The sequence below is a fragment of the Asparagus officinalis genome, chromosome 6, assembly GCF_001876935.1.
Source record: "Asparagus officinalis chromosome 6, Aspof.V1, whole genome shotgun sequence".
In the NCBI taxonomy this organism is placed as follows: Eukaryota; Viridiplantae; Streptophyta; class Magnoliopsida; order Asparagales; family Asparagaceae; genus Asparagus; species Asparagus officinalis.
This window is the reverse complement of record NC_033799.1, coordinates 71,820,441-71,836,303: the sequence shown is the minus strand read 5'-3', so window position 1 is coordinate 71,836,303 and position 15,863 is coordinate 71,820,441. Positions and strand designations below refer to the sequence as shown.

Genomic DNA, 15,863 nt, shown 5'->3' with positions numbered 1-15,863 from the left:
GAATAAGGTTTAACAAAAAAAAGTTTAGCTTTAATCGCATGGGAATAATACGATGATCATATCATATCATATCATACTCCTTACAAAAGAGCGGGTTTGAGAACAACTTTTCATAGTCAATATTACCCTTAGCCCTTTTGGATATTACCTTCTAATTTTATCCTAATTAATAATATATCAAATTTTTTAGAAGTAAAATCTTTAACCAAAAATTGATATGGAAAGAAATCAAATAGTGAAACTAATTCTCTATCATATTAAAAAATTACATGTGTCCAACTAACTCCTGAGAATTCTCATTAAATTAATATTATTCATATCCATAATTAAAATTTTCTCTCTATAAAAAGTAGAAAATTTTAGCAATCAGATCTTTGTTAATTCTAAACAATCTATAGTTATCTACAATTACAAAATCTAAAAAATATCATGTGTCGCTCCCTAATTATTTTAAAAACTTAAATTTTAGTAAATCTCTCATAACTTTGAATTGAGTACTAAATTCCTAAATATTTGTAACTCCCACTAAATCCTCAATATATATGATAATTTCAAAAAATATCCAAAACATTTTGATTTTTCGCACTTAACCTTCATAATGAAAAAATTAACCCTCAAGTACGGTATATACCCCTCAAATCATTCTTATTTACTAATGATCCTATTCATTTATAAACAATCCTAAAAAAAATTACCTTGACTAAAGTTAACCCTCAAGCACAATACATACCCCTCCAGTCATACTTATTTACAAATTATCCAATAAATTTACAAACAATCCTAAAAAATTACAAATAGCTACCTAAAAACCTAAAATTATAAATATAACACACAGAAAATTTTGAATGCTACAAACAACTCCCTTTAAATTTCTAAAAATTATAGAAAAGTCATTTACAAATCGGGATACTAAAAACAAACCCTTGAAAATTTTTAAAAAACATATAGCCCCCTCAAAAAGCTTAAATTACAAAAAACCCTTGAAAATCTAAAAACTAGAAAAAAGCTCTTAAAATTCTAAAATTATAAATGACACACAAAAATGCATAAACAGAAAATAACTTCTTTTAAACATCCAAAATGAACAAACAAAACAACCCCTTTAAAATTTGAAAATTACACAAACGAGCACTAAAAATTTAAAAATTCAAACAAACACATGAAAAATATAAAATTATAAGAAACCCCATAGAAAGTAAAAAATTACAAATAACACCTTGAAAATTTTAAAATTGCAAACAACCCCTAAAATCTAAAAAAATCATAAACAAACACTTAAATTAGAAAATTACAAAGTAATGCAAAGAAAATTATAAAACTCAAAAAAAAAATAAACAGAACAAACAATCCCCAGAAAAATCAAGAATTAGATACAACCCCCTTTAAAATCCAAAAATTACAATCAACATCTTGAAAACAACAATAATTACAAACATTTGGGAAAATCTAAAAATTATATGCATCCATTATTTGGGGTTTTTTACCAAATTTTATTCAGGGTTAAGTAAAAAAAATCTAAACCTTATTGGGTTGTTAGGGTGTATTTTTGACATTTGACTACACGTAAACTAATGATGTTAATTTTGCAAGTTTTTTGCCAAACATTATTGGAGGTTTAATGAGAGTATTAAAGATATTAGAGATTTAGTTCAAAATACTAAACTTATTGAGAATTCGGTGAAATTTAACCATTTATTAATTTTGAAGGTTTGCTAAAATTGCAAATAAAAAACTCTAATCTAAAAAATGAAGAAAGACTCTTTAACATTATAAAATTATAAATGACCCCCAAAAATAAATAAATTACAACTAAAAAGTACAAACAACCCTTTAAATTTTAAAATTTACAACCAACTCCCTAAAAAATCAAAATTTCAACCAAACACTCGAAAAATATGAAAATTACCAAAAAAATCCATAAAAAGTAAAAATATTATAAATAACACTCTTGAGTAAATTATCAAAAAATCCATAAAAATATTTATGTGAGTACAATTACTCAAATAGGTATTGTTTAAGTTTTTCATGGGTTTTGATTATGAGATCTTAAATATATATAATTTCAAAAGATCTAGGATCTTCACCAATTGCAATTGTTTTGATAGGTTTGAACTAGAATAACTACATCCCATTAGAATGCCAATAGCCACAATGTACTAAGAAATAAAGGAGTCCTGATAGAAGGTATAACTGAGTTAGTTAAGCTAAAAAATTTCTGAATTGCAAGACTAATCGAATGGGATAGAGAAGGGCACTTAAATAAAGAGAAATATACTCATTAAAGAAAATTTAAAGACATGAGGATATCTCCAATTACGTGAAATAGTCAAAGCCAGCTATAAAGCAATATTTCACAACCACGGTTAAGTAAGGAAATAGACCAAAAAGAAACAATAATGATATTTAATCACGCGCAATGCACGTGCATGCAAACTAATAATTTTCAAATATTTAAGTAATAGGTTACAGTTTTTGAGTTCAGAAACTGATTGGTTTTGAACCTAATATTACCAAAGAAATAATTTAGAGTATAAGTAATAGTGAAATCGAGTTTTGCTTTGAATCACACGTGTCCATGGCATGTATGCAGACAATCCGCTTCCGACAAGTGTCGAACATGGACATGGCATCCAAAACGCCGTATCCGAGTAACCTAGGGGCAGAGTCTTAGTCTCTGTCACTACACTAAAACTCTGAAATTATAGTGAGGATTGAGGGATATAGCTTTATATTCTAACATGCACCTGCAAGTTGAGCTCTCTTTAGGCCGAAAACAGGACTCATGCAACAATATCTATTTTTTAATCCGTTTTAAATTCATAGCCTCTTGGGTTGAACCAGAATTGCTCTAATATTATCTTAAAGTCTTTCTAATACTATCTTAAAGTCCCTACTACTACAATAAAACTCTGAAATTGTGATGAGCATTGAGAGATACAGTTTTACATCCTAACGTAGAGATATGTCTCATATTATATATGGCAATAACGGATCAGTTTTCTAAACATAAGCCATCTAAACCATTACAGAGCTACGCAAATCTAGTCAAATCATTATTTCTAAGCATAGAAAAGGGTTCTCGGAAAAAATCAAAATATGTGGAAATTTTTCTTATCATGATGCACAATAATAGTTAATGTGTACTGCATTGTTTCTACCTTCATTTGTAGTTTTGGTCTTCAAAAGCATGACAGGCCAAACATTATGGGTCTATTTAGGACAATCGATAGTGTGTTTGTGTGTCTGTTTCCTTAATAGAACATATATACAGCAACAAGAAGGCATTTTCCTCAATTCTTGGGCTTTGCAACGTGGATCCTTTTCTTCCATTCAATTCTATAAGGGTTCATCTCCTCAATTAATAATTGTGATTGCTCTTGTCAAAGTTCAGCTGTGCTTACCTCTAGCCACATGTTGCATCTTAGTTCAATTTCAAGTAAACTATCTGAAGGGTAAGTCGGGACCTGCTGTAGATTATGAGTTTAGCTAAATTCTTTGTTTATAAACTGATTTACATGTACATCAGTTTTGGGTTTTTTTTTCAATAGAATTTTAAGTTGTATAGCCCTTTTCTCCTTTTTTTACTTTCTCAACTGACCATAACAGATCTTGGGCTACGAAAATTGTGTTGTCAAATGCTTTAATGTCCTTCTGACTTATGGTTTCAGACATCATATCTAAAAGTGAAAACTCTAAATATAAAGTGTCTCTTAAGCCAGCTATCAACTAATCATAAATGCAGCATCCCCTTTTCATAATGGATATAATTTCTGACGTCCTATAGACACGAGGACGGAATACAATTTACATCCATTGTTACTATTTAACAGAACAAACAAATAAGTGAATAACATATTCTATTGGAAACATGCCTGCTGTGTTACGCGACCCAGTATGTTATCAGGTTGGGAATATACTCCTTTCATTTCATTGAACACAACTCCTGAAATAAAACACCATTTTAGTAATGATCAGGACATGAATCAACCAAGACAATGAAATAAAACAAAACAACAGAAAAAAAATCCTAAAATATCAATTAAAAACCAGTTAAAGCAAGTTATCTGCCCCTTGGGTCAAAAACAAGATTGCTGTATCAGGAACTATGTAACCTTTATACGATATATCTTCACTGGGGTCGTTAAGCTCATAATGCCAACCCTCTTGTTGAAAAGTTTGGAAGTCGTCAACACATTTAGGGAAAAGGACAGCATCCAAATAGACATCAACCAAATTGTAGAAGTCCTGAAGAATTTAAATTCATGTAATGGAAAGCTAGCATTATAGCATTGAGAAGTTGTGAAACAGCATCAGAGTCTAATGTATAATTACCTTGGTATTTGTAGAAGCGACTGGATAACAGGTTCTATCAGGATAGGTGAATGCATTTAAAAATGTATTCAAGCTACCTTTCAACAACTCAACAAAGGGTTCTTTTAGAGGGTACTTCCTGGATCCGCACAACACACTGTGTTCAAGTATATGGGGTATGCCTGTAGAATCTTTCCTGCAGTTACCAGGAGAAAAGTCAAGCATAAGGAATTTATAACTTATATAGGTCCGGTCATTGAATTACCAATATAGTTCCACTGGTCTATATCAAAAAATGTGGAATTCAGAATCAACATACTTATAAAACGTTATCATCTCATATGTTAAATCTATTATTCATCTCTCATCACTAACAAAATAAGGAGAGAAGTTCAATGTTGTTGAAATTTATTGATACATGCTCATTTGTGGTGCATGAGCAAATAGATAGATGGAAAACAGAAATAGAAAATGGGAAGAAAACTTAACAAGCACCCGATATATAGATGAGAATGATGTTCTGGCGACTCATTATCTATAGAGTCAACAACAAACCACCTTGCAGACCATTGCAATGGACAGTCTACACCATTCCATCCATCAAATGATTATATTTGTTCTATTATTGAAAACACACTCATTAGACAACCACTTGATACATAGTTCAAGAATAAGATGATTTTTAAAGACAATTATCTTTATTATATGAAGGACGAGAAAAGTAGGTGTAGTCCATTTTGGTAGGAGGTAAACTAATAGAGAGATTCCTTACCATTATGTTAACCTCATGTAGCATATATATTAGCATATTTATTCATAGCATTGTTAATAAATATACTGCCAACCTTACAATTTACCTATATACTATAGTAAAACTATTGGATGTCACATGGTAGCTGGCACGGTATCCACTGTCATGCAACACAATAGTTTTTAGAATGTAGTTTAAAAGAAAAGATGTATACAAGGGGATATTATAAAGGGGCATTTTTATCTATAAGCCCAATGTTGAAACCCAATGAATTCTTAGGCCCGCCCACTCTGAAAATCAATCTTAAGCACAAGATGCTCCATCATTTTTAACAAAAATAATAGTATAATATAATGAAGTGTAATATAAATGGTGGTTTTTTTTAAATCCAAAGTTTTATCTCTGTTTATTTTTAAACATGTCCACATCCTAAACCAATCTTGGACTCAAAATACATCAATAAGTCATTTTGAAACCCACTTTTTGTTTCATATGTTTGATATATGTAATAAGCTGCAACTATGGATTTAACCCCTAAACCCATAGTCTTACCCTTATTTATTTTTAACTCACCCACTTCTAGAAAAAGGCTTTTCACCTACAATTACAAAGTTTTACCCCTATTTAATTTTTAAGTTCCCACTTTACAGAATTACTCTTAGACCCAAAATGCTCGTTGGATTTATATTTTAACACGGTGTTTTCAAAGGCGCGCGCCTCATACGCCTTACGATGCGGGACGGTGGCGAAACGCCCCACATCTGACGCAGCAGCGTCTTTTGCGCCTCGCGTACATCCTTACTTTGTGCAGGGTGCATGTAGTACATATCCCCATATAGTTTTGTTTGTTAACATTTCAATCGAGTCTTTATACTTGATATGGTGCATGTAGTACATATCCCCATATAGTTTTGTTTGTTAACATTTCAATCGAGTCTTTATACTTGATATTCCATATCCCAAAAAGCAAAATAAATCCATTAGGCCTTTTTAATAGCCTTCAATTGAGGACCATTACTATTTCTTTGCTTGGATATTAGTCTTGATTTAACATTAGATTTGAAAATTGATGAATTTTGCTACTATGTTGGGTTTTAGCATTAGAATTAAGGCATTATATTGTGAGATGAATTTTGCTACTATGTTGGGTTTTAGCATTAGAATTAAGGCATTATATTGTGATTTTGTAGTAAGTTATTATTTATCATGATATTTTTCATGTAAATTCTTAAAACATGTTCTTTCGCGCTTGATTACATATATTGAAAAAATTATGTGCGGCGTGCGCCTCACATCACTCGGGCGCGCGCATCACGTTGCGCCTTGCGCATGTGTGCGTAATATTGCTTTGCGTCCCGCATTGCGCCTTGCACATTGACAACGTTGTTTTAACACACTTCGTCTTTCATCAATTTGATATATGGTGTACATTGCAACTGTAGATAGGATTTTTGTGCATAATTCAAAAGGGTTTATTGCATATAAACCCAAATGTTTACCTCTATTTATTTTCAAACCATCCACGTCCATAATCACTCATTGACTCAAAATACACAAAAAAAAAAGTTTTTTTAAACTCACTTTGATTTCCGTAGCTTGACTTATAGTATAAGTTACAAATTTTTGCTATAATTTTCAAATTTTTTCTAAGTTGTTAGGTTTACGATGTATTTTTAACCAAATATTACTTTTTGGCTTTTTTCACGCTAATGTTACCACGTAATAAATGGATTTTTAGTCTATAAACCTAAAGTTTTTCTTCCGCATTTATTTAAAACCAACCCACCTCCATAAAGGATTTTTCTCTCTAGACCCAAAATTGACAACCATTTATTTATAAACCCACCAACTACTAAAATCACTCTTAGACACAAAATATTCAACCTACACATTTTTAAACTCACTTTGTGCTTCAATAGTTTAGTGTACGGTGCAAGTTGATGTATTTTGTTGTTACTTGCTATATTTCATAACTAGTTAGACATCCAATATGTTTTTAACCCAAAATGCTTAAACTGTTTTATGGTTGTTTTCACATTAGTTCATCGAGCAGATCAATTTTGCTTGTTTATGTCTAAGGAATTCAATTCATACTACAGACACGTATGTATGTGACAATTTTTTCTCATTGGACATCATTTATAAAGCAACCATGCCGATTCATTATCTCCACAACCTATAGCATTAGATTATCCTATACATAACAAAATTTATAAACCTACTTATTAGATTGGCATTTGATAAACAAATAAACCTAAAAACCTACACAACATCATCCTTAGAATTTAGGAAACTATAACCAACCCGTATCTACAAAGACTGATGGATTTAGATGGAGGGGATTCTCTACTCCAATGTTTGGGGGAAAACCTTTTTTGAAACTCGCTTCGCAACTTTTTGAAGGTAAACGCTTCGAAACTCAAGAGTGAAACCATTTATCCCTTGAAGCTTACGCCTCATCGCTTAAAGCCTAACTGAAGTGTGCACTTTGAGCTTCATAAAGCGCTTTTCTTTTAAAGTGCGTGCATCACACAAGATAGGAGGATAAAAAAAATTTTGACTAACATTAAAATGCCCCTATGTACTTTCAAAATGACCATATGAGTGTAAATAAAATATATATGTCATATATGTAGCTTAGTTTATTATGATTTGATTTATTTCTATGCTTCACATATTTAAGTATACTAATCAAGACATGAATATATATATTTGTAAATTATTATACCACTATATATATCATATGTTCATATTTTTTACAGATTTAAAATTAAAATACTTAAACTTATGAAGCTTACGCCCCACGCTTTCAAGCTTACGCCTCACTCTATCAAAAGGTCTAGTAATTCGCCTTGTGCTTCCACTTTTTTAAACATTGCTCTTCTCCACTATGGATTCATATCATATCAAAAGCTAACATCTTTAAATATGGACCTAATAGTCTTGAGCTACCATCAGACTTCAGAGAACTCTATGCCAAGCAAATAGTTTCCACAATAGTACCCAACACACAAATGTAAGTATTTCGCATACTGATTTTCTCACGTTCACTGCAAACATTAGGATTTCTAGTAATTAATTATATTTAACTACATATCTTCCTGCTATAACTTATCTGAGCTCATCCATACAAGAGAACTGAGACTATTATTAAGATGTGTTTTTCCTTAAGCAAAGGAGTATTTATTGTATAATCTTAGATTTTTTGAATGCTCTCTCTTTTGGAGCCAATTTAAGCACCTCTAATAACAACCTCATTTTTCAGCCTTACCATAATCATTGGGCATTTATTTGTCAATACTAGACATGCTATATATTAACCCTGATTAAAATTGTGATAGGCTCCTTTCATTAGTTTGAAGCTGCAGAACTTCTTCCAACCTGCATACGCCATGTACAATAAAGCTACAATTCAATTTCCTATTTTATAAAAATCAACCAACTTTTTAACACCTTAATCAAACTTTAAAATCACTTTAGACAGTTGACTGAACATGTTCAAACATCCACAAGTTGAATTATTCCAATAGTAAAAATGGTGAGTCATCAAAGTGAAGCTTAATAAAGATTGAATCCTGCTAGCCGTGCAAATACATTTAAGAACCTAAGATAAGAAATATGAGAACTAGTCCTAGCAATACAGTTCTAATATTTGCATCTTCAATCTCTCCAACTAGTAAAAACTACGTGGAGCCAAGATAACCTGACTATAGGGAAACATCTCATTCTCATCAGGTAACGACATCGGGCTTCAATCAAATTTAATTGCGCACATCACCTTTCTATCTAGAAAGTTACATATAATACATTAGGTTTGCTGATGTGAAATGATCTCTAGATCATTTTGTGTCAAACACATCTAGCACTGATGATTATGATTCTGTTTTCATAATCAACTAGTTAATATTTCAAATTTCTTTCTTAATTAACTAAGTGATATTTCAACTTTCATGACTAACTTGGGTTGTGAGCCAACCCCGTAACCTCCAACTTATCCCTTTTGACACAATTTATTTATCAAGCAACCTATATAATATTTTGTGTTCGCTCACAATGATGTCTATAGAGTCCTTTCTAAGAAATTCTCTTAGGGCCCGTTTGTTTGCATTATTTGGAGGGGGAAAGCCTGCAAAAGTTCTGACTTTTTCAGAACTTTTGCAGGCTTTCACCCTCCAAAAATTACGTCCAAACGGGCCCTTATTGCTCAAGAGATCACCTCTATCAAAATCTTATAAACCTCTAGGAAGCTATTGTCATGAATCTAGAACTGTGTATGAACCTTACCATTATACATGCAAAGATATCTATCGTCCTTCATCCAGATTTTTGTAAGAAATTCTCTTATTTGCTCAAGATATCACCTCTTACAAGGTCTAGTAAATCACTAGGAAACCATTATCATTAGCCCAGAAGTGTCTTTGTGACTTACATATGGGATACCTACCATTTGTATATTTAACATGACTTGGCTTAAAACATTGCTCTGGTACAAATAAACTTGTGACATTGAAGAAATACACCTAACAGATTTTATAAAAGGGCAAGGAAAATCCATAATTAGAAAAGAAACATCTGTAAAGACAAGATTAAGCAATCAGCTTTTAACCCATTTAGGCCAAGTTGAGAAGATGTATAATGTGTATAGCCTTTTTGAGAAAGAAAAAAGACTTGTGCATAAATACAGTAACAGATGAAAGGTGGTAATCATAACTCTAGTACACTGGAGGATGTAAATCATTAAATTGGAAATGAATAAACACAAGAAAAAAAGCTGTTATATTATATACTTACGGTGGAGTGCGGAAAACAACTCCAAAAACCTTATTCTCATCATCATTTGAAACAGACATTATCTCTGCACCGGTCTTCTTATGCTTGTAGAGTACCGCAGTTGATTTACATTCATCAATGGTCTGCTCAGATAACTTTTCAAACCCAAGCTTCTCTGCAATATCATGGCTGCTATCTATATCTGATTGCGGCAAAAGAAGAAAAAATTACTTATAGCAGAATGAATGAGAGGGGAAAAACATAGAAAAGAGAAAATCTCAAAATCTGACATCCCATTCCCCATATATACATAAACCAAATAGTTGTACACAAAGCTACTAATGCAAAAACAGAAGATAAAGCTTAAAATACCTATAATCGAGAATGAATTATTATCTTAAGAATTGTTCCACTCACATCCAACAGGTAACATGAATTTGATAAGCAAATAAATTTACATAAGGTTATGCGAAGCATCATATGTCATTTGCTTATTTATAATGCATGATTCACATTAATAGAGTTTGATGGCAATGGTGTGGATTCACAATTAAACAACAGAATGACCAATTGCTATCTAAATAGTACTTATAAATTTTCAATCAAAGCTAAAAGATAAAGAAGAAATTTTCTAAACAAACCCATTCATACCCATTCATAATTTTTTTTCTAAAAATAGACCCCCTTGAGTTTTTTTATAAACATCCACCCATTTTGTCTTAATCCGGTTTCTAAATAGTCGGGGTTAGCACTATTTAGTGCATTTAGTGCATAGAATGTTAGGGTTCAGGGTTATAATTGAGGGTTTATATTCTCCTCAATAGTCGGGTTGGTAACCCGACTATTTTTAGGAACTGGATTAAGATAAAATGGGTCTATTTTTGTAAATGAAACTCAAATGGATCTATTTTTAGAAAAAATATATGAATGGGTTTAGAAAATTTCTTCAAAGATAAATAACATTTTCTTTACTTCTCACGTTATCAAAATCCAATCTTGAGAAGAATCAATAACCACCCAAGTGACAAAAACTTCTCTTCCAAGTAATTTCACCCCAAATAATCACATCAAATAAAAACGCACGAAAGACGCCATCCTTCATCAAAATCGAATTTGGAGGAGAATTTACAAACACCCAAATCGAATCGAGATTTTCGCGGAAATCCCACCTCTAGACGCCTCTCTGGGGGAAGTGGAGACGGAGACGGGGGTGAGAGAGAAGTTCCTCCCCCGGCGAAGGAAAGGGGCGGTGACGGGGCTCCGGCGGAGTGCGCTGGAACATGATAAGCTACGAAGCTGCTGCAGATACAGCTGCTGCTTGCCGTGGCGACTGGAGGAGCAGAAGGGGCGGTGCCTGGGGTTAAGACGGGAGGCGAGGCGGCGGCAGGCGGCGGAGGAACCGGATAAGGAGCGGAGCAGGGTGAGCCTCTCCATCGTCCCGGTAGTGGGTGAGGTGGCAGAGAGGAGGGGCATATTTGTTATTTGTAAGAAGAATTTTTTTTGGACTTCGGGGGTTTATTTTGGGTTGTAGGCCTTCTAGAGGCCTAATGGGACAAACGAGTTGGGTTTTTACGGGTTTAAGGGGTCCAAGTGGCCCTTAGCCCACCAAACAAAATTAGGGTTTTATTGGTGCACAAGCAAAGCCTGTACCCTTTTTTTTACCCCCCTCGCTCAATGACATTTTTATAATTGCATATTAGTCGTCGAATCTAAGAAATTGTATGTTAATCCCTTAAATCTTATAGGGTCTTACAAAATGGTCCTTCGAGTTTGCACACATTAGATCTTAGGAGAATATTCCGTTAAATCTAACGGTTGAAGGAAAAGTCGCCGTTTTACCCCTCTATTATGTTCTCTAACTCATTTCTTAATAAGTTTAAACACAACCCCCGCTTAAAAAAAATACAAAGCCACTTGATGTCTTCTCAACTGGTTAGAAATGAACCATAACGTAAAGTTGAACTTCTAAAGGTTTGAAACATTAGAGAGAGGGGGTGGTTTGGTGATTGCAGGTGTTTGGTCAGGAGTTAACCCAACATTGGTTAAGGTTTTCTAACTAAAACACCAACATAGGAACCATTTTTGCATGACTCTATAGGATTTAAGGGACTAATATGTAATTTTCAACATTTGAGCGACTAATATGCAGCTATTGAATATACAATGGACTAATACCTAAAAAGAACCCTCATAATTTTTTTAAAGTTACAAGAAAAACCTTTCATCGTCTTGTTCTTCAAGAAACACCCTCTGCTAAAAAGTCCAACAAAAGTCTCCGTCATAAATAATTCGTAGCGAATCCATTAGTTTTTGCAGTGAAGTATTGGTTCTTCATTCGTATGGACAGTAGTCCTTATGCCAAATTTTAGGTTTATAATAAACAAATTAGAATTTTATTGAATCCAAAAACTATTTATAATAAACAAATTAGAATTTTATTGAATCCAAAAACTATCTTTTATTTGATTCCATATTTTTAATGACGTTGTCATCATTTTTCTAAAAATAATGATAAGGGCACACCCTCTACCACACTCCCAACCACACCACCTTTCTTGCTACAGTGCACGGGACCTACATGAGATTTTAATTTTTAAAATCTCATGTGAGCCCCGTGCACTGTAGCAATAGAGGTGGTGTGGTTGGGAGTGTAGTAGAGGGTGTGCCCCTAGTGCCTCTCTTTTTCTAATGAGGTACTCTGGTTAACTATTGAGAATATAGTTAGATAAAAGCACTTGAATACTTGGATAAAATCACTTGTGAATACAAAGTTTAAATTAAGGAGTACTTCCGGATAATTAGTGGGAATAAATTGCAAACAGTCGGATTTGAGGTTTTATTTTAAGGTACCGTTTGGCAAAGGGTTAAGTGAGGGGTTAAGGAGACTTAACCCCTTCTTAACCTGCCAAACACAATAAATCTATATAAGGGTTAAAGTGAGTTAACCCTCCATAATTTGCCAAACATAAAAAATATAGAAGGGTTAAGTTAACCCCTCTAGAGGGGTTAAAATGAGTTAACCCCTCAAAATGAGGAGTTTACTAATACTCCTATTTAGATGGAATAAGAGTTAACCCTTCTAATTATAAAGAAAATAGTCAAAATCATTGTTATTCCCAAACACTAAAACTGATCATAAGGGCTAAAATAAAACTTATTTAACGGGTTAATAATTTAGTCCTTCGAATTATCAAATGGGCTAAGTACATTAATCCTTCTCTTTAACCCCTCTTCATTAACCATTTGCCAAACGGCACCTAAAAGTATTACAGACCCAAGGGGTATAGCGATAAGAAAAAAGCCCAACATATTATTCTATGAATATACGGTGTCCAGTTACAAGTAGAGTTAACTCCTCAATAATGGTATAATTATACGGTGGACTGCTTATTATAATAATCAATTATACTATAATCATGTTTCAAGACTCACATTTTTTGTCACTATCTACATCACTCTACAACAAGTAAAGATTCTATTAGAACATCATATAGAGCGGTGGTTCTGATAGTATTCCTATTGCTCTACAATGTACTAAAATATCAAAAACTCATTGCAACACACTGACTTCACTTGACATCCGTTGATGTCAGTTATCAAACAATGGATTAATTATGGAGTTATCAATGTATTAGGGGTCCTTAATCTTCCTTAGACAGTTGGTTGTTGATCTGAGAATTCATTTCTGCACATAAACAACACGTGAGAAGATCAGAGTTGAGATCTCCAATGATTCCTCCAATGATCAAGTCTGTCAAGTAATTAAGTGGAGAAGAGTAGGGTTAAAATACGTTCAGTAGTAAGAAATTGTTTACCTCTGTGCAGCAGATAGTGCCTCTATTTATAACAGGTCCAGAGGGGCAGTTGTGTAACTTTGGCTGAGTCGAAGTAGGCGGCTCAGTCGGTAGACACTTTACATGTGTCGGCTACAGAGGGGATGAGTCACCTATGTGTTTAATGTGATGGTGATGAGGAATACATGGTGCTGACGAGGTCCGATGAGTCATAAAGACTTTTGAGGTTGGAGTAATGATGGCTCTGATCGCGCATTCAATGTGATGGTGATCGACTGTCGGTGGGGATTCAAGGACAAATCGCCTCTCGACTCGGCTCTATGAGAGGTCCGACAAATGATACCTTTTGTTTCAGTCTTGTGAGCGGGCCGATAAGTATTGCTTTTTTATTCGGACATCTTGGATTCAAAAGTTCTCGACCTAGCCTCGTAGGGTGTAGAGGAGTAGGGTCGACTCAAGTAGTGGCTCCAAGTGAGGATGCCTTTCGAAACGCCCCTATTTAGGAAGGGTCGAGTGTCGATATTGCTCGAGTCGTCCTACCTAAGGTGAAGTCGATCTGATGCTTAGCTAGTATGGATACATTTCAGCTCCTAGGGGGATTAACACTTAGTCATTTCTGTGTGGTAACATTGGCCCCTTTCACATGGACTCGAGTGGCCGAGTCTGAGTGAAATGAATTGTTGACTGTTGGGATTTTGAGGCGCATTTAAGAGGGATCCCTGAGGGGTTGCATCTGATGTGATGTTTTGACATCATGGGAGATCATGCATTAATTGGCATCACCTCGTTCTCCGAGTGCGAAATGTGTGCCAATTAAAGGGTGGCGCTTTGTTTCCGAGCGGTCCTTGGAATTTTAGGATTGGTCTCAGCCGTTCGTCAATGACTGGGTCGACTGCTATGATCACACAACATGCCTGCCTCCATACCTATGTACATCTCTGCTCTTTGGGAGGGTTAGCTTTACTTTCAGAACCCTACAACTCTTGATGCTTGAGCAACATCCGATCATCTCCTCTACATCTTCCGACAATGACCTTCACTCAAGAGTTAGAATTAACAAATGACTTCCTCTACTATTATCGTCGTTGCCCGTAACGAGGCTAGGATCAATCTGCTACAGAAGTTTCACTCGAAGATGCACTCTATGGAGCTCGATGGCTACTAGGACCGCTTCGATATCCCCCGTGAGTTCATGCTGTCAGCGTCAAAGAAGACTCAAGCGGTGTATAATCACAGCGGTGTCATCACTCTGGTGTATGTTAGGCATTTAGAGTATGACTTCCGTTTCCCGAACCACCCGTTTCTTCGTTGCACCTTCGAGTTTCTGGGGGTTTTCCTTCTCAGATTAAGTTGAACTCCATTACCATACTGGGTGGGGTTTGTGGTGATCTACCACTATGTGGGAGTCGAACTAACCCTCCAAATTCTTGGCCACCTTCTCAGCGTCAAGACTAGGAAGAACGAAGGTCACTGTTACTTCTGGAATCTAGGTGGTTTCAAAGTCGTCTCAAACCCTCCTTAGTCGAACAAGGACTAAAAGGAGAAGTTCATCTGGATTTTTGAGGCCGACCTAATTCTGTCTTACTTGGCTTGGCCCGAGATTAAGAAAGATGTCTTGAAGCAGGGTTTTCTCATGGCCGAGGAAAAGCGTGGGCTTGGGAGAATTTGTGCCTACTCTAGGTCACATAGGATGGAGAACTTATTCGATCCTTCGGCCTTGTGAGTGATCAGCATCTCCAGGATTCCGCCAACCGAAGAAGACAAAGTTCGAGTAGTGATTTTAGAGCTACTGCTGGCAGAGCTAGATGCATCTCAGGTGAGGGCCCCAATCGGGCTCCAAAAAAATCTCAAATCTGGATTGGACCCAGAAGAGGTCGAGGAGGTTACAACGAAAGCTGTTGAGTGTGGCTCAGTTGGCCGAGCCAAGCACTTCTACTATTAAGGACGAGAGGTTTGAGAGGAAGAAGAAGCAGGGTGAGTAGAGTGGGTAGCCAAGGTCCTTCTGGAAGTGCTGAACCAGCACATGGTAGGGAAGTAGCTATAGTAGGGGTGGCTACTCGAGATCAAGAAGCTGAGGAAGGTAAAATATTCATTGCCCCTCTTTCTGAGGCTGCTCGAGTTGAGTCGGCTGAGATTGTTATAGTCGACAATGAGTCCCTTGTACGAGCTAGGGGGTGAAATGGCGACAGTCGAATCAGTGGAAGTCTAGGCTCGAACCGAGGAAGATATGGCTTCAG

At 35.0% G+C, this 15,863-nt stretch overlaps 1 protein-coding gene across 1 annotated transcript in view; it reads right to left on the bottom strand.

Moving 5' to 3' along the window:
* LOC109844201 (presequence protease 1, chloroplastic/mitochondrial-like) overlaps positions 1–11,322 on the bottom strand; it is a 34,823-nt gene extending 23,501 nt beyond the window's left edge. Inside the window, exons 1-5 of the mRNA XM_020413160.1 lie at positions 11,002–11,322; positions 9,854–10,034; positions 4,333–4,507; positions 4,113–4,245; positions 3,873–3,943 (exon numbers count right to left, since the gene is read on the bottom strand). Coding sequence (XP_020268749.1) covers positions 3,873–3,943; positions 4,113–4,245; positions 4,333–4,507; positions 9,854–10,034; positions 11,002–11,305 — 864 coding nt within the window. The 5' untranslated portion in view covers positions 11,306–11,322. The remainder of the gene's footprint in view (positions 1–3,872; positions 3,944–4,112; positions 4,246–4,332; positions 4,508–9,853; positions 10,035–11,001) is intronic.